Genomic DNA, 22,590 nt, shown 5'->3' with positions numbered 1-22,590 from the left:
AAATTAAAAAACAGTGAAAATATTCAGATAAACGCAAAATTGTTCAAATTGTGTTACACACTGTTAACTTTCCAATATCTATTGGCAGAAACAGCAGACAACTGCTACATCCATGAGGCTCATCTGCCCACGACTCCACTGCTCCTCCCCTCACTCCTTGGGCTTGGAAAAGGCAGATCGAGCAGAAAAGATAGCCCCATTTCCCTTGTCTTGAAGGACTCCCCGCAGAATTTTATCACAATAAGGAACCATGGAAAAACTTTATGAAAAATATTTTATTGCACAAAACCTTTCAAGAATTTTTTTATGCACATTTTAATCCATTTTTTAAGTAACATGCTTTTTAAAAGGTTCACAATCATGAATCCTTAGCCAAATACACATGTAGTAGGTCTTTATTTGGGTCTCTTGATTAAAACTCTTATGAAGTGATGCTTTTTCTTACCAAAACAGTCTAAATCAACAACTGGTGGAAAATATGTAAAATAAGACAGCGATTTGCATGACAACATTCAGATGCTATTTTCTCTTTCATAAATTCTGTGCATACCTACGCAGGTTTTCATGGAAAAGGCTCCTAATGACCTGAATGTCATACTGCATCAACATTAACTTGCCTCTGTTCAGCAGGTTAGCATTAATGTTAACTGGGGGAAAAAAAAATCACCCATAAAATTGATTTGTATTACAGAAAGATGGCACAGTGAACGTTCACTCTAATCTAAAGGTGACATTGCACTTTTTGTGTGTGCCAAAATGATCGACTGTTAATGCTCCCTTGCTAACTACAGCACAACCCTTGGGAAAACTTCCATCGTGCCGAACTGAAAATAGCAACAAGACCATCATCAACACGCTTGTCTTTCCAGAACCATCCTGCCTTCCTCAAACACAGAAAACTTTTCCACACAGTAAAAGAGGAACATGGCCTGAGGGTCCGAAAAAATGGCCTGTACACAAGGAACTTGGAAGACTGCAAAATGCAACACCCTGCAGTAGTGGAGACACTTAACTTGCAGAAGCCTCTGCCCAAACAACCCTGTAACACTGTGAAAAACCGAACACCTTCAAACAATCTTCTGCTATATTTACGAAGGAATACTGAAGGCTTTTTAAAACAAAATCTCTGCAATACCCAGAGAGAACCTTTCTAGGTTTAGTTCCTTCATTCTATTAAAACATATTGGGAAAGCTGAATCACTGAGGATGCTAAGTCAGTTCCCAGTTTCCAAAGAACATATTGTGGATCTGCTTGAGATTTTTGTTCTGATTTCTAAAAGCACTCCAACATTAATTGATGCATCAGTCCACATTATGTACCGGTGATCTGCACAGTGAGTTTGCAGAGAAAGCCATCCCGTAATCTATAGATTCAAGGGTGGCAACTATAAAAAAAAAAGTCTCCAAAGAAAAAGGGCTAAAGGTAACCAAAATTCACCACCAAATTCCCATGGTTCCAACAGGCAGCTAGAAATTTGTTTTATCAAATTTGGGTCTGCAAGTCAAACTTCCTCTCTGGTCAAAATGAGAAGCGATCATAGATATAAAGGGGAGATGTGGTCCTAGAGGGAATTGAAGTGTCTTCATTTGGACTTCATTTAATTAAAACAGAACATAACTGACCTTTTGCCCAAGAAAGAGGAAACACATACTGCAGGTTATGCTGCTTTATGAAGATACAATCGAGCTTGATCGAGAACTGATCATGAATAGCTGAAACCTCAGAAGAGGCTTCATTAAGAAACTATTTTAAACACCCAAGCTATTCAGAGCAACTATGAAAGTTATCCAAGATTCTGCCTTCCTTTATGCTCAGTAAATCTTTCATGGATAGAAAAAGTTACCAAACCCAAAATCCTTACTTAAATACCAAATTATTTCCTGTAAATAACACAGTGTACTAAGTAGAACACTAACTCGATTGGTGCAGATTGTGGAGCTGAATATATATATATATATATATTTATATTAAACAATCAATAATATTAACTTTGGTGTTTAAACACTACAGTACGCTTTTTTTTTTCCTCTTTAAGTTAGCAGGTACACAAGCTTCAAGAATTTCAGCAGCAGCAGCAGCAGAAAAAAAAAAGAGAACCCACTCATTACGATTTACTCTGTAAAATGGATTTTAGTAGTATAAGCTGTTTGCATGTCTGGATTAGTCAATAAAGCTTTTCTTTTTTTGTTTTGATAAAATTTGATTAGTCTTACAAAACAGGCAGCTACTGTCACATTAACCGAGTTTCCTTCCTCTTTTATATGAAAAAAAAAATGCACACAGTCTTTACATTTAATAAGTACCTTTCCTTCATATATTATTTAACAAAATTAAAACATCTTTCCGGAGTTTAAAAAAAAATCAGTCAGTTTGAACATTGCTCATGGTATTCGTCGTGTTTAGAACTAACGTAAAAAGAGACACAGAGAACCAGATCTTCAAGTTGGGGTTAGTCAAAAAAGAATCCTGCCCTTAAAGAAATGTGAACTTGGACCATAGACAACAAAGTTAGAGTGACATGTCTGCACATCATCTGAAAAACTCCCCAAATAAAACAATCCTTATTTAAAAAAAGAAAAGAAAAAGAGGACCTTAATAAATGTGTATACAATAGGTCTAATCTACATGTCATTCTCAAGGGCCTGAGACCCTCAAACCATTTTAGAGGCTTTTAAATGTGCGGTTCATATATCTACCCTGAAGTCAGGCAGGGACTAGACCTTACAGTATACACAAACGGCAGCTGCAAACTAGACAACTAGTTCTCCCCTTCCCTAATATCTAGTAACGTTAAGCTTTTTCACACCTGGGACCAACATTTAGACCAAATCTGCAACACGGGACCCTCACTTAATTTTTTAACCAACATGGGTGTTTTTCTGTTTTGTTCTTCTCTTCTTTCTCCTCTCTCTGATCTCCTCTGTTTCTTTCAGTTAAGACAACAATAAGTCAGATAAATGGTGAATCAACCTGCCTTAAGTTGGACTGCAGGTTCTGGGTCCTGGCCACTAACTGAAGACTGATCCTCAAGTACAACTTACCAAATGTCATGGAAGGATGTAAGTTTATGGAAGGGCAGGAGAGAAAACTAGACACTAACTGCCATTTTAAGCAGCAGCAACGGGTGTACAACATTACAGAAGGGTGGCTGAGAGAGTGGGAGGGGAGAAACAACCATTTTCAGCTGCAGCTCTGGGTATGATGAGTTGCCACTGAACATGGCAGATCTGTGCAGCTGTCAACATCTAGGTCCAGACTCAGCCATCTGATTGTTACAGCTCAGGCACCGGCATCTTTCCACCAAAAATCACAGCCCATCCTACACATGCAAATGCCCATTCATTCTGTCATTTTTTTCCCCTGGCACATCCTAGAGTGCAATTCAAAGTATAAAATAGGCAAAAGCCAAGCACTCTGCACTTTCGAAACACTGCAAGGAGGGAGAATGGCTTTGCATCAACTACAGGGGCAGTGATGGGAGGGGGGAATCTAAGGCGTGTTGCTGACCAAATCATATCTCAGCAGAGTGTAGCTGCAAAGAAGGCTACATGAGCACTGTGTCCCTAACCAGGCATTAGAGGGGAAAGAGGAAAAAATGTAAAGCTAATAGAGGTTTATAGGCAATATATAACATTCATCTTAACCATAAGTCAATTCACTACATTTCTACAAAGTTCTGATTTTAGGGCTTGCTATCCTAGGCCCCATCTATACAGTATTTCCCCAAAGCTTAGATGTAGTTTAGCATTAAATGCAAACAACACCCCCAAACCCTGGCCAACTAGCTTAATGTATAAAGCACATTGTCAAAGGCAAAACTCTGAACCGGAGATGTCCTCAAAAGATTACAACGCAAAAACAAAGTGCAAAAGAAAATAAAGTTAAAAGGTATCTGCCATAGTGAATCAAAGCTATTGGCCTTGGGGTCAAGAGTCCTCAATCCATTCATTTTGAAGCAGACCCAGTTGATGCAACGGGACAACTTCAGAGTGGGTGGTTTTGAGATACACAGCCACTGTGTTATTGTTAACGGTTCACACTGATCATCTGCTATGTGCAACACTTCAGTAAAGGAAAATGACTAAGCAAACAGCTGAACCATGTCAATGATAACCAGCCTAGACGGAGCAGAATTTTAAACAATCAATGGCGTTTGTCATACCAAAATGATGGAAACTGTATAATGAAGTTGCTTTCACAGTGCTGCAACCGATTTCTGTCTCTCTAAGCCAGGGACCTCCAAACCCCAACCCACAGGCTACATCTAGTGTGCCAGGATTATAGTTCCAGACATGGTGATGGCGAGGCCTTACCATTCCACCCTACAGCTACCATTCCCAATTGTTGCAGCAGGGGAGCTGCTTCCACTGCAGAGAAAACTCTGTGCCCTGATTTCCCAGAGGAAGTGGCTGCCCGGAGCAATGTGCTGTGAAAATCAAGCATGACAAACAGTGGCTGCAGGGTGGAATGGTAAGGCTTCACCACTGCCACACCTCACCTGGAATGATAATCTCAGCACACTGCGGGTTGCAGTTTGGAGGCCCCTGCTCTAAGCCACGACCGAATGAGGAGAAAAAATATTTCTCATTGTCTGCTCAGAGACTCTGCAAAGGACCGAAAATAACCCCATCACTCCCACTCACCCTGGTACCACTATCCACCCTAAAACATGGGTGACAGATTTAAAGGAATCCTAATAAAGCATTATCTTCAAAATAATATTTTGTGGTTTTCTATTATTAAAAATAAAACAGATGGAGAACTCTAAAAGTCTGTGTACAAAATAACACAAATAAATAGTATAGACAAAGATTTTTACATATTTAAAGCAGTTACGAAGCTCGGCAATAGGCCAATCTGGTCATTCAGTGCCGGCACAAGAGTTTTGGGGGTCTTGGGGCCTATGGGGCCTTCCTCCACCCTGGCATCCCATGCCCACTCCCTGCTGGCACACTGGGTGCTACCATTGCCACCAGTGTGACATGGTATACTGCCACTATTCAGGGGTTGGCCCAGTGGCGAGCCCTCTGATGGCCACGGGTTCTTGGCCAGGGCCCCACCTGGCCAGCCCTCAAGGTCACTGTGTCAATTCTTTTTCACTAGCGCTACAATTATGGTCCTTTGGATCTACAATGGGAAGGTCCTGGTCACCCAACTCAGTTGCAGAAAAGGTAGACGCGCTAAGATCTGTCAACTGCCCTTCTATCTGCGACCACGAAGACATTGATTCATGCACAGTGATGGTGTGCTCTTCCATCTGACGCTGAAGGCTGTCCATCTCCTGTCTTTGGAAAAGCAGAAAAAGGAAGAACAGGCTCAGTTCACAAGGACATGAGTAACACTGGCCAAAGCGCTGGACAAAGACAACAAAATGGGACAGATTTCCCATTTGCCCAGCAATTAACCATTCTGTAGAGATGGCATCAGTGCCATTAGGGATAAAAAAGCAAGATAACCAAGTTTTTTTTCGTAGACAAAGTAATACAGTAGCCCCCCCCCGTCGCAAACTTAGGGGGGTTTGGGGTGCTCAGAGTTCTTGGTTCTCGAACCCTAAAAATGGCTCTCTCTATTAATACCTATCTCTCACCTGGGTCAGTTACTCTTGTAGGTCTCTTAGCTCCAGCCTACCTGTGAGGCCAGATGCCCACGGTGGACAATGGAGCTCACAGCATGCAGGATGTTGCACCCAAAAACTCTGCCCAAGAAGAAGTGGACACACCCCTTGGGGCACTCATTATTATATTTCTTATGCTAATAGTACTGAGGTGACTTCATACTTATTTAGACTGTCCAATCAGAAACCTTTGAGGACAGAACCTTCTAGGAGTGGGTCTGGTTGCTAGCCCTCCTAGTTCTTACCCCTCCCAACTGGAGATCCATGGCTGCATTCCATTCTGGCGCCCCTCAGTCTACTGAGGTGTTAAACATTCCAATGGGTTGTAATTCTTGTTGTCTGTCCTTTCTGGCCAGCAAAGGAGAGACAACCATCTTTTTGTGACAACCATCACATTCTTGCAGCTAGGAACTGCAAGCCACTTCTCCGTTACTGACTTGGTTTGGTTCAGGCTTCACATGCTAACCTAGGCCTAAACTGTACATATTCATGACACCCCCCCACCCCGAATCCACAGGTCCTATACTTGCTTTCAAATTCAACCCATCGCATAAATGGCTTGTGACTGCAGCCCTCCTGTCACTGTCTCTGACTGCAGCCCTCCTGTTGACGTCTTCTGTATCTCACTGTCTCCTTTCTGCCTGCAATCACTAATAGGAAGCAGGAAGGAGGACTGAAAACAACACAACATTGCATTGCTTTCAGCCCTCCGACCAGCTTCCTGTTTAGAGCTTCTGTTAATATCTGGAGACAGCACAAAAATAGTGAGACACAGCATGACAGGAGGGCTGCAATCAGAGAAAGATAAGATATTTGCACGATGGGGGATTTTGTGAACTACTTATTGTAGAGTTTGCTGCTATTCGTGGTTTTGGTTATCTGCAGTGGCAGCTGATATGGGGGGGGGGGTGCCTGTACTGTATAATGTTCTTTCCTATAACATTTTATTATAGTACTCTTTTTCTGAAGTGTAATGTTTAAAGTATTATAACAAAGAAACGAGGTTAAAATCTATATGTGGTCGCGGTGTGCCAAGCGAGGAGGCATGAGGGTCTCTGGAGCAGGCCAGCCTGCTAGGCAGGAGGTTGCCCCCTCACATGTTGGGGGCGCCCTGGTGGGGTAGGTTGGACTGGCCTCAGACTGCCGGGGGGAGGGGGTTGACAGCACCCTGGTCCTCTGCTCAGGCTTGGGCAGGCCTCTCAGGTCACTGGTAGGCAGGCTGGAGTTCCAGCCTCCTACCTCCCCTCTGCCTGCCCATTATCACGGGTCAGCCCGACTTTAAGGAGCCCCATGGCTCCGCCTAACCCCGCCCATTCCTGTACTGGCGGGTTCAAAAGGGTTGGTCCTTGGCCCCAGTCTCGGGCCATATAGGGAGGTTTTGGTATTGGCATGATGAACGGCCCCTTGCCTGTCTCCCCTCCTCCTGCAGCTTGCAGCAGGTGCAGGGCTTCCCCACTCGGTCGTTCCCCCCCTGGAAGGCAGTAGGGCTCCCATGGGCGGTCCAGGATGGCGGTGAACATCACCCACCACTGATGTCATTGGGCGGGGCTGCTGCCCACCACGGGTTGACTGGGGGGTTCACCACCACGGGGGGTTCATCAGGTGGGGCGCTGCCCACCACGGGTTGACTGGGTGCCTCTGAAGAGGCGCATGCTCCAGACCGCGGGGTTGGGAGGGGCAGCCACCCACCCGTCTGTCTGCTCCAGGTGGGGTTTGCCAGCCCCAGCGTCCTGGCTGATGCGGGGGTTGGGGGTGGTCTCCTCCGCCTTCCTTCCCCCCAGTGCGGCTGGGCAAGCACTGGGGAGGGGTGAATGGGCTCCCTGCCTGCCCTGGGAGTCGCCCAGGGCCTGGATCCTGGGGTTGTTCCCCCCGCAGCGCTAAGTCAGGGGCCCTGGGGATGGTCCCCCCCGACACTATAAAACCATTCAAAAGTTTGGGGTAGAGATATACAGCTGCCTGGATAGTGTGGCCAGCCAACAGAAATCATTTATTCTAACAAAGTGTCATTAAATAGGATGTACTTACTTGAGCTGCCTGAGGCAGCTGTTGAGATTCTTTAGGGGCTCTTTACTGACAGCAGTCGGGGGTTTCAACAGCTCCTCCAACAAGGCAGCAGGGACAGGGCAGTCAGGAATCTTCACCGGCGTTGCAGGATTTGAAGAATTTTTTTCTCCCTTCAGTTCTTTCCTCTTTAAAAAAGGAAAAACACAAACAAATTAATGTTCTATTTTTTTTCTTTCTGGATTTTCCTTGTCATAGAGAGGGACAAGAGCTGCCCCCTAAGCCATGAGGATCCTGCATACCTCCCTCTTTAGTTTATAGTTTTTCCACCAAGTAGTTTCAAAGCCTACCTTCAAGATCAGAAACCTTTTCCGAAATGAAATCCAAAAGAATGCTGAACTGGGGGCTTGATCAATACCCATTGCTGAATACATTTGCTGTGCTTGTGTAGAATACACAGTCCTAATTATACATGGCAAGCAGTGGTGATTAGTTTTGAACTTCAGGAGCTCATCTTGACACCTCCCATAGCTACACCCCATTTATACTACAGTAGGCCCTTCTTATCAGTGGGTTTGGCAACCCTCCATGGCTGGAGGGCTTCACAGGACCTCCTGGACATGACCAGAAGACACTTATCTGCAGCAATACGGGGGGGGGGGGAGGTGTTTCCTGGAACTGATCCCCGGCAGATACCAAGGGCCCACTGTATAGTACAAACCAGCTATTTTCAGTCTCTCTCATCTCATGGCACACTGTCAAAGTGCTAAAATTGTCAAGGCACACCATGCTGCCAGCAGGGGACTCACATCCCCCAGTAGCCCTACTAATGACCCTCCCCAAACTCCCACGGCAAACCTGCAAACCATTTGTGGCACACTGATGTGCCATACAACAGTGGTTGAAAATTGTTGGTATAAACCAGGGGTGTCCAAACCCAGGCCCGGGGGCCACTTGCAGCCCTCAGGAACTCCCAATCTGGCCCGCGGGGAGTCTCCAATGAGCCTCTGGCCCTCTGGAGATTTGCTGGAGCCCACGCTGGCCCAACGCAACTGCTCTCAGTGTGAAGGTGACTGTTTGACCTCTTGTGTGAGCTGTGGGCTCCCTCCACTGCTTGCTGTTTCACGTCTGTGATGCAGTAGCGGCAGCAAAGGAAAGGCCAGCCTTGCTTTGTACAGGGCCTTTTATAGGCCTTGAGCTATTGCAAGACCTGCATTCATTCATATAAGTTCCAACTCTAATATATTCTTTTATGTAAATTTAATCAAACGTAAATTAGGCTCCCGACACAGTATCAGAGAGATGATTTGGCCCTCCTGCCAAAAAGTTTGGACACCACTGGTATAAACCATCACCACTTTTGCATTTCTTCATTAGAGTGTTTTCTTCTTTAAAGCTTATTATGTGTCACTTAAAGATCTAACTCAGTGGTTCTCACACATTTAGCACTGGGACCCATTTTTTAAAACAAGAATTTGTCAGAACCCACCAGAAGTGATGTCATGACCGGAAGTGACATCATGGGGCAGGACAATGTTTAACAATCTTAGGCTGTAATCCTACCCACACTTACCCAGGAGTAAGCCCCATTTACTATCATTGTTAAAAGCATATACATAGTAGCCTGTTAAAAGTACAGATCTGTAACATGTCCCCAAATACAGTTGCATATCATGGTAGCATCAAGTCTAATACATTTAAAATAAAACATTGAAATGAATGGGGACTCACCTGAAAATGGTTTGCAACCCATCTAGTGGGTCCTGACCCATAGTTTGAGAAACACCAATCTAGCTCATTTGATCCCAAACTCTTGGCATTGATTGCAAAAGTTCACCACACATGTTTAAAAATGGAATTATAAAGTATTCTAGATAATTATAAAATGTAAATTAGAATGCTAGTCCTATGCAAGTTTACTCAGAAGTTCCACTGTGTTCAGTAGGCTTACACCCAGGCAAACCCGAATAGAGTTGTAGCTTTAATATAACATGCAGTATATACTGTCTGCTCAGACAGCATCTGGGAAAGATGATGATGTAAATATTAGCATAGGCAAATTTTCCATCAGCTGAGCCTGATACTTCTTCTTTGCTAAGGTCTATTGGGACAAATTTCAAGGCTGCACCTGAGTGCTTCTGTTGATGATGTCACCACTCTTGCTGTATGTAGGAGAAGTCACAGAACTCCACTACCCACCCCACACCTGATTGCACAACTGATCTTATGGCACACAATTCTGGAGGGGGGGGAAGACTCCTCATTAAGATACCTTCTTCATCTTTCCATGCTTCAAGTCCAACTTCAGCTGCTGATTCTGCTGCAGTAAAGTCTTCATGCTATTCTTCAGTTCGGTCACTTTTGCCTGCAGCATGAACTTATCTTTCTGGGTAAAAGATAAATCGTCCCGAACCACCTCCAACTCCATCTTGATATTCTAGAAAGAAGTAACTTCATTAAATCTCAGAGAGTTCGAAACTGGATGTCAAGATCACGCTGAGCCAGCAACCCAGAGCCAGCCTCTATTTTCATTTGCCACAAAATCCCTCTCCTGCTACTTAGATTACTAAGCTTGCAATCCTAAAGACACTTACCTGGGAGTAAACTCCATCGAACACAATGGGGCTTACTTCCAAGTGGATGTGAATAGGATTGTGGTGCAAGAGCACTTGAGGTTCATTCTTATTGATTCTCAGCATTGCCTCATTTACAGCCCAATCCTATCCTCTGCACCACAGAGAGCATCCTATATGGGACAGGAGGCTGCTGGCAGGCACTTTGGGGTAAGGAAACATTTGTTTCTTTGCCCCAGGTAAGCCCTAGCACCTGCAGTGGAGCTAATCAGGCTTGCATCAGTGAAATAGCCAGTGCAAATCCGAGCAGCCCCATGTCAGGAAATCAGGCCAAAGAAGGGGGTTAGGACACAGCAGAGGCCTCCCTGCTCCTGCTCCCCTCTTGGGACTTAACCAACTCTCCCTGCTCTGTTACAGCCCCTCCCTGCCACTTCACCAGACCAGGGAGACATTTCATCTCAGGTTGGATAAAATACCTGCAGTATTAGCTGCACTCCATCCAACTCCTTCTGGCTGCGCTGCTCCGTTAAGTCCAGCTGCTGCTTCAAGGATTGGATTTCTCTCTCCTTCTGCTCCACCTCCCATTTGAGGTCTTCAACCTACAAACAGGAAAAATATAGCAAAATCTAATCATGCCAAAAAGCTTTAACTGTGCCTTGTATGAAGTACAGTTGAACCTCGGTGTCTGCGGGAGATCCAATCCTGGACCCTACCCCACCCCCCACGGATAAGCAAATCCCTTGGTCGGGTCCAAAAGGTGTTCTCCAGTCACACCTGGAGGTGCTCTGAAAGCCTCCCAGACTTAACTGGAGAACACATCTGGGAGATCAAGTGAGGCCCTCCACTGTGGGCTTGGAACCCGCCGTGAGTCAAATTCGCGGGTTCCGAACCCACAGGTGTAGAGCGTGGACCTGTACTTCCTTGTGTCTGTCCTGAATACACTGCCCATCAATGTCACTGATTGATTCCCAAGCAACAGTGCCATGAAAGGTGGGGAAAAAAATGTTCTGTTTTTTCCCATTTTCTCCACAACATGCATAAGTATATAGGTTTTCATCATGCCCAACATCCCTTACCAATCCACTGAAATGAAAAAAACCCCAAGAAATTTGAGCAAGACCTGTAAGAGGAAAAGCTCACAGTAGCCCACCAGATGTCTCAGGGAGCACACAAGACAAGATAGCTACATTCTGTTGCCCTCCCTTGCAGCTGGCATTCCAAGGTAGCCTAAAACCACGAGGCTGCACATACCCAGCATGGTTTGTAACCTGTGATGGATTTTTCCTCCAGAAATTTGTCCAATCCCCTTTTAAAGACACCTAGGACACACCCTAGATCACCACATCCTGTGGCAAGGAGTCCCAAAGACTAAATTACACGCTGGGCAAAGAAATATTTTCTTTTGTCTTTTCTATCTCTCCCAACACTCAATTTTAGTGGATGTCTAAAATTCAAATCCTTGAATTTTCACCTCTTGGTTTTCTACAGGCTGCTTGCCAAGTTCCTCATCCAGCTGCTTCTGCAGAACCTGAAGCTGTGACCGGGCCTCTGCCAGCTGTTCTTGGAAGCAGGAGACTTCTTCTGAATGCTTCCCATCTTCAAGTCTGTAAAAAAAACAAGGGTTCAGGCAGCAGCAGTGGGACTGAATCTCACAGTTCTCAGTGTGAAAGGCCGCTCTTAGACTACCAAGCCAGGAAGTTCCGCCCTTCATCATTAGCATTACGAACTCTGTATCTCTTCCGCTGGTGAGCAGAGATCGAGCTACACAGTAACAGGGCCGCTGTGCCACTGTCCAGTACCAGGATGCATTTGATATTTGCATCAGTTCTTTCTGCAACCTTGGCATTTGTGTCCCAATATACAGGTTGAGCCTCATTATTCCTGAGTGGGTTCCTTTCCCAGAACTCACTTGGATGGCAAAAAAAAAAAAAAGCATTAAAGCAAATCCATTTAAAAAACAATGTCCCCTCACTAAGAACATTTAAAAACAACCTTGCTGACATTTGTGATGTTAAGACAGAGTCATTAATAGGACAATCCATCAATCAGTTTCCCTCCAGGTTCTTAGAAAGCTTCACTAGCCAGGTCTTTCTTTTACCTGCTTTGGGGGAAGGGAAGGGTCTCAGGGGGAAGGGAGTGTTTGCCTTGGAGAGAGAATGAGGGATTGTCAGCAGGCTGCCCTCTCATTAACCAGGCTATTGTTAAAGCACTGGTTTAAACTGTGATTTTAAAGGATGCGTTTTTCCCCTTCTCCAGGGATCAGCACATTCCTTCTTATTTGCAGTGGCCATTCGTGTTGAGCCAAATCCGTGTATAAAAAATCCGTGTATAACAAGGTTGGACCTGTACGTATATTTATATTTGATATAAACTTTTATTTTTAAAATACAAAGGTAGGGTTAGTGTTGGGATAAGAAGCTTAAGATATATACCATGTGGTTGGTTGCCCAGTAATAGTGGGATGCCAATAACTAGGGACATCACACACCCCCACCCCCCCCAGAAAAACCAGATGCAAATATCCAGGGTTGCCAATGACCGGGATGCATTTGACCAGGACACAAGTACAGGTTGAGCCTCATTATTTGAGTGGGTTCTGTTCCAAACACTTACCTGGATGGCAAAAAAACACACTATAGCAAATCAATTTAAAAAACAGTTTCTTTGCTCTAGTGATTTAAAAATAGCCTTGCTGACCTTTTGATGCAAGATAAGAGTCATTAAGAAGACAATCCATCAATCAGTCATCCTCCAAGGGCTTACAAAGGCACTTCACTCAGCCCCTCCCTTCAACAATGCAAAGTGATCACCTTTCTTTCAGGTGCTCAGAGGGAAGGGAGGGGTCCGCTGGAGAGTGATGGATTGTCAGCCAGCTGCCCCCCCCCCCTCATTAAGGAGGCTATTGTTAAAGGACTGTTCAGTTTTTAAACTGATTTTAAAAGGGATGCATTTTTCCCCTTCTCCAAGGATCAGCACGTTCCTTCTCATTTGCAGGGGCCATTCATGTTGAGTCAAATCAGTGTATTAAAAATCTGCGTATAAATAGTCTGGACATGTACAGTGGTTCCCAAACTGTGAGTCCGTAGCAATCAGGTCTGCAAGCAGAGGAACGTAAGTCATTTGCACAAAGGGGGGATTTTTGAACTGTGGATAATTGAAACTGAGTATACAGGATCCACAGATACGGGGGGACACTTGTATACTTTCCACATACACATACACACACACACGTGCATGGGGAAGAGGGCCTGCATTCTCTCTTTAACTTTTATCTTGCTTTGGAACAGAAAAAAGTGTGTTTAATTCATTTTTTTAAAAAAGAAAAAATGGAAACAATGAAGCCAGAAGAATCACAAAGCAGGAAAACGCAGGTTTTGCATTTCTCATTGTGACACTCACTGAAGTTTGTCCACTTCCACCTGAAGGGCCTGGATGATCGCTTCTTTAGCCTGCAACTCTCGCTTCACCTCGCTGAGTTCGAGGGCGGCTGCTTTATAGTGACGCCGATTATGGGCTGCCTCTGCTTTGGCTGTGGCGACCTAGGACAGGAAAGGTGCATCATTGCAGAGGGTGTATTGGTAAGTCATTCATTCAAAAGATTTATACACCGCTTTTCTGGTACAACAGAAAAGTGGTGTACAAATCAGAAAATTTACATACAGAAAGTACATACAGAAAATTAAAATTCAAACATACCTGAGTAAAAGACATTAACATAAAACTATTAAAACAGTGAAAAACTAAACAATATACAAGAGCAAATTAAAACGTAAAACAGCTGTCACATAACATAAAAGCAGCAACAGGAATTAGACAGAGGTCCTGAGGAAGTTCCTTCCTCAAATGCCAAGTGAAATAGGTCTTTAAACTCTGCCAGACACCATGTAATGAGTGGGCTGTCCTGTTTCACCACATCCCTGCCTCCAGGGGGTTGAAGGGAACCCAAACTCAGACTCAAAAAATTGTTCAGAGAAGCTCTGTTTGTGAACTGGAGTAGAATAGCATAGCATTAGTCTGTGGAAGGTGTAGTGATGGCACTAGTTTGGATGGTTTTAAATGGAGCTAGGTCAAGCTCATGGAGGGACATGACACCAATGTTCTACTTCCAGATTCAGCAGCAGTGTACCTCTGAATACCAGTTGCAGGGGAGTAATGGTGGGGGGGGGAGAAGGGTATGTCTTCATCTCCCGTTTGTGGACTTCCCAGAGAAAGATGGTGGACAACAGCGGGGAACAAAATGCTAGATTAGATGGGACTCTAGTTCAACCCAGCACAGCTTTTCTTATGTTCTTATTGACACAATCATCTTTTCATATACAGGCGCCCCCCTGCATCCGCAGATCCAGTATCCATGGTTTCAGTTATCCGTGGTTCAAAAATCACCCCCCCCCCCATTGCATGAATCGCTTATTTGCCTATGACTGCAACTTTCCTATGGCTGTTCCTGGGTCTTGCTGGTCCTTTGCTAACTGCAAAATGGAAGCAGGAAACACAGGAAAAGAAAGTGACACTAAGCTCTTTGGTAAGTGTCACTTTCTTTTCAGCCCTCTGCCTTGCCTCCTGTGAGTGTTTCCTGCTTCCATTCTGCAGTTAGCAAAGGGCCAGAGAGACCCAGGAAGAGCCACAAGAAGTATGCAGTCACAAGCAGATAAGTAACTGGTGTGAAGGGAGGGATTTTTGAAACGCTTTTTGTAGGGTTCCCTTTTATCAGCAGTTTCTATATCAGGGGGGGAGTATCCTCCATGGATACAGGGGGAGGGACACAGATATTTTGCTATGTAAACATTTTATGAATCTCTGTTGAAAACCAGTTACCAGTCCTTGGAGCTTTACTCAGGGGAGCAGCAGCCTTGAAAAATCACAATGTAATACCCAAGCTAAGCCCTCACCTGTTCTTTGAGGTTGCTAACTTTTGTCTTTTCCTTTTGCAGGGCTTTCTGCAAGGCTTCAATGAGTTGTTTCATCTGCTGATCCTCCTCTTCTTTGCGTTTCAGAACAGCCTGCACCTGGGGCATTACACAAACAAAAAGAGAGATGGAGTAAGCTAGGTTACTGGATGGAGTAAGTAGGTTGTAAGGGGCAGGGCCGTGGCTTTGTGGCAGAACATCTGTTTCACGCAGGTGTCCCAGGTTCAGTTCCTGACATCTCCAACGTAGGGGCTGGGAAAGAGTTTGAAACCCTGGAGAGAGATTGCCAGTCAACATCAACAGAACTCAGTCACATGGACCAATGATCTGACTCAGTATAAGGCATGTGTGTCATGAGGTTTTTCTGCTCCAGGATGACCATATAGCCCTGCTATAGCCCATACAGCACGTCAGCTGCCCTGCTTGGATTTTGTCAATTGCACTTGCCAACACCTTCTGAAAGGGTGCCTGGCTGCATCAGTGTCCTTCATAAGGCCTCTCTCTCTCTCTCACACACACACACACACACACTCACTCACTCTAAACTGGTATGTTCAGTGGACCCTCTTTATCGCACAGACTTGGTAACCACAGATTTGAGCAGCTGTGGACTGAAATATTTTTCAAAATTTACATACAACTGCACCGCGCTCAGTGGCTTGCGCTCACCTAGCAACACCATTAATGCAAGTTTAAGCCATTTGCTTATGTCAATGTACACCATTTTGGGCAATGTATGCTACTTGCACAAATTTGCAAAATTTCCTCATGTTAATGTCATTTTCTTACCAGGACATGACCACCTGTGGAATTTGTCATCTGTGGCCGGTTCCAGAATGAAACCTCCACGGATAAGGAGGGCCCACAACAGTTCCCTTCCTCCACCCTCACTCCCCTAATCCCCCAAATCAAAAGTGGCCTAGTAACCTTCCACTGCTAACAGATTTAATTCTGGAATGATGGGACACCCAGAATTACAACTCCAAACTCTGAGGTTTGAAGGGCTTCATTCTCCCTACGTTCCTCAAAAATCTGTAGAGATAACTGCTCAGAGGCCAAAACGACTGAGCAGGCAACTTCAGAGGATGTCGCACATTCCTGCTGTCACACCTACAATGTATACAGATTGCTGACTGAAAGGACCAAAAACGGGCTCATTTCCCCACCTCAGCTATGGAGTACCTGAAGATTCAGTTGCACTAAATCTGCCTCTCTCTTGGCCAAGGCCGCTTCAAGGATGTGATTGTGTTCTCGCAATGCGGCGTTGGACTGGCCCAGGCCGGTGAGTTTTCCCCGTTCGTGTTCTAGTTCAAGGGAGAGTTTCTTGTTTAATTCTTCCAGACGCCTTATTTTCCTCCGGAAACCCCTCGATTCCTGAAGCTGAAAATCACAGGAACCGTTAATGCTACCATTGCAATGCAGATTCCAGCTAAAACATTACAGACAGAAGGACAGAAACGTGTTCTGTCAAAGCAGATATCTCTAAGCTGTATTACAGCACCATCCTCACATCAAACTTATAGCACATTCCTATACAGGTGTCCACTGGTATCTGTAGGGGATATGTTCCTGGCCCCCCTGCAGATACCAGAAGCCGCAGATTAAATGGAACCCTCTCCACACACACACACACACACAGTCAATTACCATTTTTTTTCATTCATTATAATTGCACAAAATGCCTCTTGCTTTAACCAAACAAGCAGGCAGACAGTCTCTTGTAATAACTGCACGTCTTTTGCTTTCACAAACAAGGGGGCGGGCAGGCAAGAAGGGAGAGTGAAAATTAACAGGAAGCAGGAAGTTAATGTTCACTCTTCCTACTAGCTTGTCTGCCTGCAAAAGCAAGAGACATACAGTAATTGCTAGAGGATGGGTGCCTGTCTGCTTGGCTAAAGCAAGAGACACTTCACATGACTGTAATGTAAACAAAGGTAATGGGGAATGAGGGGAATGGGGAACTGCAGATACCAAGGGATGCCTGTACCTGACCACTCAGATGTCAGTCCAGCTGAGTGCAATGGGTCTTACTCCAAGGTAAGCATGAATAGGACCACAGCTCGAGAGAGATAATGGCTCAGTTCTGCCACATGTATAAAGCTACTTCCAGAAGAGAATACATTGGTCATTGCCTTTACAATCATATACAGAGCCTGGGCCTGGCATATTTCAAGACTGGCAGCATCTAATATCAGGGCAAGGTTCTGTTCTGTATGCAGTCACTGACTGAGGTCTGACAGGTTCTTTGAGTGGGACTGGGGCTCTGCAATTCTCTGCTGGGAGAGGTCTGCAATGAGGTCTCCCTCCTGAGGGAGGTGTGCAATGCAATTTTAAGAGGGTGTATGGAAGAGACATTTATCTTTTCAGGCCATTGGACAAAGAAGGCGGGATGGTGAGCCTTTTAGTTCTGCTGTCACATCGACTTTTCTGTGACATAGGCTGCAATCCTAACCACACTTTCCTGAGAGTAAGCCCCACTGAACAAAAAAGGACTTCTGAGTAGGCCTGGTTAGGATTGTGCCCACAGTCTCTCTCACGGTTTTCTTGTCTTCAAGTGTGTTTTGTCTGGTTACATATAACTTATTTCATGTTGGTAGCCACCCTGAGGCCTAAAAGTCAAACAACAGAATATATACAGTAATCCCTTGACTTCCATCCACTTGATTTTCATCACTTTGCTCTTTCAGCCATTTTCAATTACAGTCACATTTCAAATGTTGTCTATGTGCTTCCTCTTTAGTTCTATTTCATCCAGCCTTCCATGGTGTTTGTCCATTTCATCCAGCCTTCCATGGTGTTTGTCCATTTCATCCAGCCTTCCATGGTGTTTGCAGGAATAAGCATTCCTGCTTATTTAGCTTTTGCATGTGTTCTATAATTGGTTATTCATGGTTATTGGTTATTTTTCCACCAGCGGAAATTTAGCTTGCACATTTATAAGGTGACGCTTTGACATTCATCCATTTTTGACTTACATTCATGCTCCGTTCCCTAACCAAAGAGCAAGATATAGCTGTATACACAGTATATTTCCTATTGTGAAACTTGGAGTACTGGAAGCAAGAGCATACTTCTGGATACACAGACTAAAGTTTGCATACAAGCTAGGTGGAGTCCTGGTCTGACTCAGTATAAGACAGTTTCATACATGTGCTGGGTTCACAGCCCAGTCTCCTAGCCACAGTGTTACTCCAGCTAGCCTCCCCTAGGGGGGCCAGATCAGTACCGATTCAAAGCACGGGCTACATGCCTCCAACCTGCAAGATTAACACTGTTCATGAAGCAGCAGAAATGACAAGATGCTGAAGTTCTCACCTCATCCTCAAGTTCAAGGACTTTCTCTCGGTACTCCTCCAGTTCCTGGCTGGTGAGTGAGATCACTTCTTGCAGCTCCTTTTCCAGCACCATCTTGCTGTGGCAGAGAACCTGCAACTCTGTCTCCAGAGCTCGAATCTTTTCCTGTAGGCAGAGACATTAAAAGCCTCGGCTTCAACTTCAGCTACACAAGGAACGCAATTGCTTTTGCTACAGGACCACCCAACTGGAAAGGCAGGACCAGTGGTGGTTTTCAGCTTCCAGTGCCAAGAACCAGGCAGAAGACAGATGAGTCCTTCTTCCAGCCCCACCCTCAGTGACAAAAGCAGCAGTGAGAAGGACTCTCTCATACATTGTCCTATTCCCCATTAACCTTACCAGTGGAAGACTGAAGATGCCCTGTCAGGAAAACTAGCCAGACAGCAGATGCATAACAGTCTTCCTTCACTGCTGCTACTATAGCTACAAGTGGCAGCATAAAGCAGGACTTTCATCCATTATTGCTGCCTTATGACCCCACTAAGCCTCCCCATGGCAGACTCACTGGTGACAATGTGGAGCAGCAGTAGACCCTCACCGCCCCATAAAAGCCCCACCTGTCAAGCCTCCCCAAGGCAGGCAGACACCAGAACCAGGGGCCATCCATTAAAAGTGAGTGGCAAGAGAACAGACAAAAGGAAGTATTTACCCAACGTGTAATTAATCTGTGGAACTCCTTGCCACAGGATGTGGTGATGGCTTCCGGCCTAGATGCCTTGAAAAGGGAACTGAACATTGATGGAGGAAGCATCCATCACAGGTTGCAAGCCATGATGGGTATGTGCAGCCTCCTGAATTTATAAGTATGCTACCTCTGAATGCCAGGAGCAAGGAAATGGCAACAGGATGCAGGTACTTTGTTGTCTTGTGTGCTCCCTGAGGCACCTGATTGGCCGTTGTGAGATACAGGAAGCTGGACTAGATGAGCCATTAGCCTGATCCAACAGCGCTATGTTCTTATGAATTGCAATCATTATTGCTGCCTGCTGCTCTCTGGTGACAATAAGTGTGGAACAACAGTGGATCTTCACCATCCCATGGATTTGTCAGACATGGCTGGAGACCTTTGCATGGTCCCAATACACATGCCTCATCAGGCCCCGCCTGTAGAGCCACCCCATTGGGCTGCAGCTGTGCCTAGAGAGGCTATTTTCAACATCTTTCTTCTCACACTATGGTCTTCACCTCTTGAGATGTCACTTCCAGCTTCCAGGAGACTATTCCAAGTTCTGTGGCTCTATTTCGAGGATATCCATTGTAACAAATTGTCAGAGCTCCTCCATTGTCACGGGAGGAAGAAAGACAGACAACTTGTTACTATAGACAACAGAGCAGCAGAACCCAGAATAATTCTCAACAATTTCAACCACTGTGCTCCAAACTATCGCAGCACACATATGAACCCTTAGCGGCACACCAATGTGCCGTGGCATAGTGGTTGAAAATTGCTGGGATATTTCAAATCTATGTGATATTTACTTACTTGGCTAGCTTGGCTGTCTCCTCCATTGGTGATCTGTGCCTTCAATTTGTTCAGCTCCACTTCAGAGGATTCTTTTGCGGCCAGAGCTTCCTGCAGCCGGCGACTGAGGATCCCCACTGCGTTCTCATAGGCCTTGTGTTTTGCTTTCATCTCCTTCTGTGCGGAGCTTAAATCCGAACCCAATCGCTTCATTTTCTGCTTCTGCTCAGTAATAGCCCTTTTAAAAAAATAAAATATAGTTTAAAATCATCACCAAACTCCCTCCCTGGGAAAAGAACAGAGTCATGCATGAAGATGAATGTCCAGTCCTGTCTAAATTCCCAGCACCAGTGCAGCTGCAATGTAGCCCGGAGCTAAGGGACCAAACATTCCCTTACCTCAGTGACTGCCTCCCCACCAAAGGATGTAGCACATGCTCCATTGGCACCACTGCACCAGCCCTGGAAAATTGGATAGGATTGGGCCCTAAGTCACTTATCCAACATTCACGACCCTATTCGTTGCTCATCCACTCCCCATCCTTGTGGGACATCTTCACCTGAATCAGGCTGCAGAAGTATAGGGAGGTGACATGTGAATTGCTGCTCTACCATTACAGACATTAATATAATGGGTAGATTTTGTCAACCTTGCAGTCTGTCACATTTTATAAAACCATTCTGAAATGGGTAGTGTGACAGATTTCAGAGATGGGCAACCTAACAGCGATTACAAGGTCAGAGACAGGTTATCGCGTATCCACATGTCATCCAAAACCGACTTTCAAAAACAGCTCACAGCAATTAAATTCACAGATACAGTACGTAGGAACAGAAGTAATAAATAAGTGCAATAAGTACAAACAGAAGGGAGGAAAGAATTTTGGCTAGGGGTTCAACCTGAACACAAACTCCCAGTCCCTCTCTTCTCATGGGAGGGGATGTTACCAATCAGCTAGGTAATAAAAGGCATGAGGGCATAAAACCCCATTGTCCATCTCAAGAGGAAAGAACCCTGCCCCTTTGGTGTAGCTGCCAAACGTAATCATCACCCTTTAAGAATCAGCCCCAGCAAATTCAAGCCCTGGGGACTACCAGCTGCCACCTGTGGGCATCAACACCAATACATATGAACCAATATAAACATTACGAAGGCACAGGCTAAAAATCTCAGTGGTGGAGCCCCTGTTTGCCATGCAGAAGGGCCCAGATTCAAGCCCAGGCAGCATCTCTAGGTAGGGCTGGGAAAGATCTCTCTCTGAGACCCTGGGAAGTCACTGCCAATAAGTGTGAGTGTTTAAAATACATATTTATTATTTAATTATAATTTTTAATAATTATAATTTTATAATTTCTAATTATAAAAATAAAAACAGAAAAACTAACAAGGACAACACATTTCTTTTTCGATATTCACGAAAGAATTAAGCTCAGACAACGCTGAACGACATTTCCAAATGAAGCCACCCAACACGGTGTCAGATCCTCATTCAATTGTTCTTATTGTTTGTCATTTATTAACTAATATGCCTTGAGCTCCTGGAAGGGTGGAATGGCAGGGTATAAATCTTTTAAAATCAATTTAGCCCAGTACTGCCTGTGCCAAAAGGCAGTAGCTCTGCAAGATCTCAAGCATGGATTTTCCCCACAGGCCTGCCATCCAAGATCCTTTTCAAAGTGGTTGGCAATCTTCAGTCTCGGAAGACTATGGTAGAAGCCTACAGCACCCGGTATTCCCAGGCGGTCTCCCATCCAAGTACTAACCACGCCTGACCCTGCTTAGCTTCTGAGATCAGACGAGATTGGGCACGTGCAGGGTAACATGGTCTAGTGATCATATTATGGCAGCCCTTCCCAAACTTACCACTGTTGCGATGCACTTTGTGCTGCAGATGCATGACATGTGATGTGATGATGTCATCACCAGTTACTTCCAGATTGGAGCCCATGGAGTGACTCTGAAAACGGTGGTAAGAGACTCAGGGTAGGCCTTCCAAAAGTGAAAATCTCATGCATGGAGCCCAACCACTGACTCTCTGTTCCATGGTCTTCGGTGTCGCGTCATGGTCTTGCTGCTGGGCAGCAAATGCCCCATGATGTCCCTGTGCACTCATCACAATGCACACTTTGCATTACAGGTGCCCGACAGCTTCCCTCTGCTATTGTCTTTTTAAGAAAGCTAAAGAGAAAGGGCACAATTTGGCTAAAACAGGAAGAGTATGTGGTTTATGGATTTCATTGAGGACCCTCCCTTCAATGGGTCTGCCCTACAGAAAGACATGGATGGCAAAGTGGGACAAGAGCCTTTTGCTGGGAGAATAAGCCACAAACTTCTATCTCCACTGGAAGAACACTTATAAGTGTCACTTATCCAGGGTAATCATACTCACGTTTTGGCTTCCTGCTGCATCGCATCTACCTGCTGTTTCAATGCTTCATTCATCTCAGAGAGAGCTGTCATTTGTTCTCTATCAAACTTCAAAGTCTAAAAAACATGGGGAAGGTGAGACAGAAAAACAAAGCAGAAAAGTCAAGGACAAGTGTAAGCCATGGATCTTTTGACACAAAGGGACTGCGTTTATATATTTGGCAACTGGCATGAGTAAATTAATAAATTCAAATGAAACTTGTTTGTTTACATAGGAAGCTGGTGCCCTTCGTCAATAAGTGCAGATCCAT

The 22,590-nt window shown here is 44.9% G+C and overlaps 1 protein-coding gene across 1 annotated transcript in view; it reads right to left on the bottom strand.

Moving 5' to 3' along the window:
• Positions 1 to 295: 295 nt before the first annotated feature.
• Positions 296 to 22,590, bottom strand: part of GOLGA3 (golgin A3) — a 40,859-nt gene continuing 18,564 nt past the window's right edge. Inside the window, exons 13-23 of the mRNA XM_066609816.1 lie at positions 22,302 to 22,396; positions 19,934 to 20,150; positions 18,412 to 18,555; positions 16,279 to 16,476; positions 15,079 to 15,195; positions 13,589 to 13,728; positions 11,661 to 11,793; positions 10,666 to 10,788; positions 9,889 to 10,053; positions 7,641 to 7,804; positions 296 to 5,286 (exon numbers count right to left, since the gene is read on the bottom strand). Coding sequence (XP_066465913.1) covers positions 5,079 to 5,286; positions 7,641 to 7,804; positions 9,889 to 10,053; positions 10,666 to 10,788; positions 11,661 to 11,793; positions 13,589 to 13,728; positions 15,079 to 15,195; positions 16,279 to 16,476; positions 18,412 to 18,555; positions 19,934 to 20,150; positions 22,302 to 22,396 — 1,704 coding nt within the window. The 3' untranslated portion in view covers positions 296 to 5,078. The remainder of the gene's footprint in view (positions 5,287 to 7,640; positions 7,805 to 9,888; positions 10,054 to 10,665; positions 10,789 to 11,660; positions 11,794 to 13,588; positions 13,729 to 15,078; positions 15,196 to 16,278; positions 16,477 to 18,411; positions 18,556 to 19,933; positions 20,151 to 22,301; positions 22,397 to 22,590) is intronic.

The sequence above is a fragment of the Tiliqua scincoides genome, chromosome 14 (genome assembly GCF_035046505.1).
Source record: "Tiliqua scincoides isolate rTilSci1 chromosome 14, rTilSci1.hap2, whole genome shotgun sequence".
Taxonomy (NCBI): domain Eukaryota; kingdom Metazoa; phylum Chordata; class Lepidosauria; order Squamata; family Scincidae; genus Tiliqua; species Tiliqua scincoides.
Note: the sequence above shows the minus strand (reverse complement) of the source record. Positions and strands in the feature narration are given on the sequence as shown.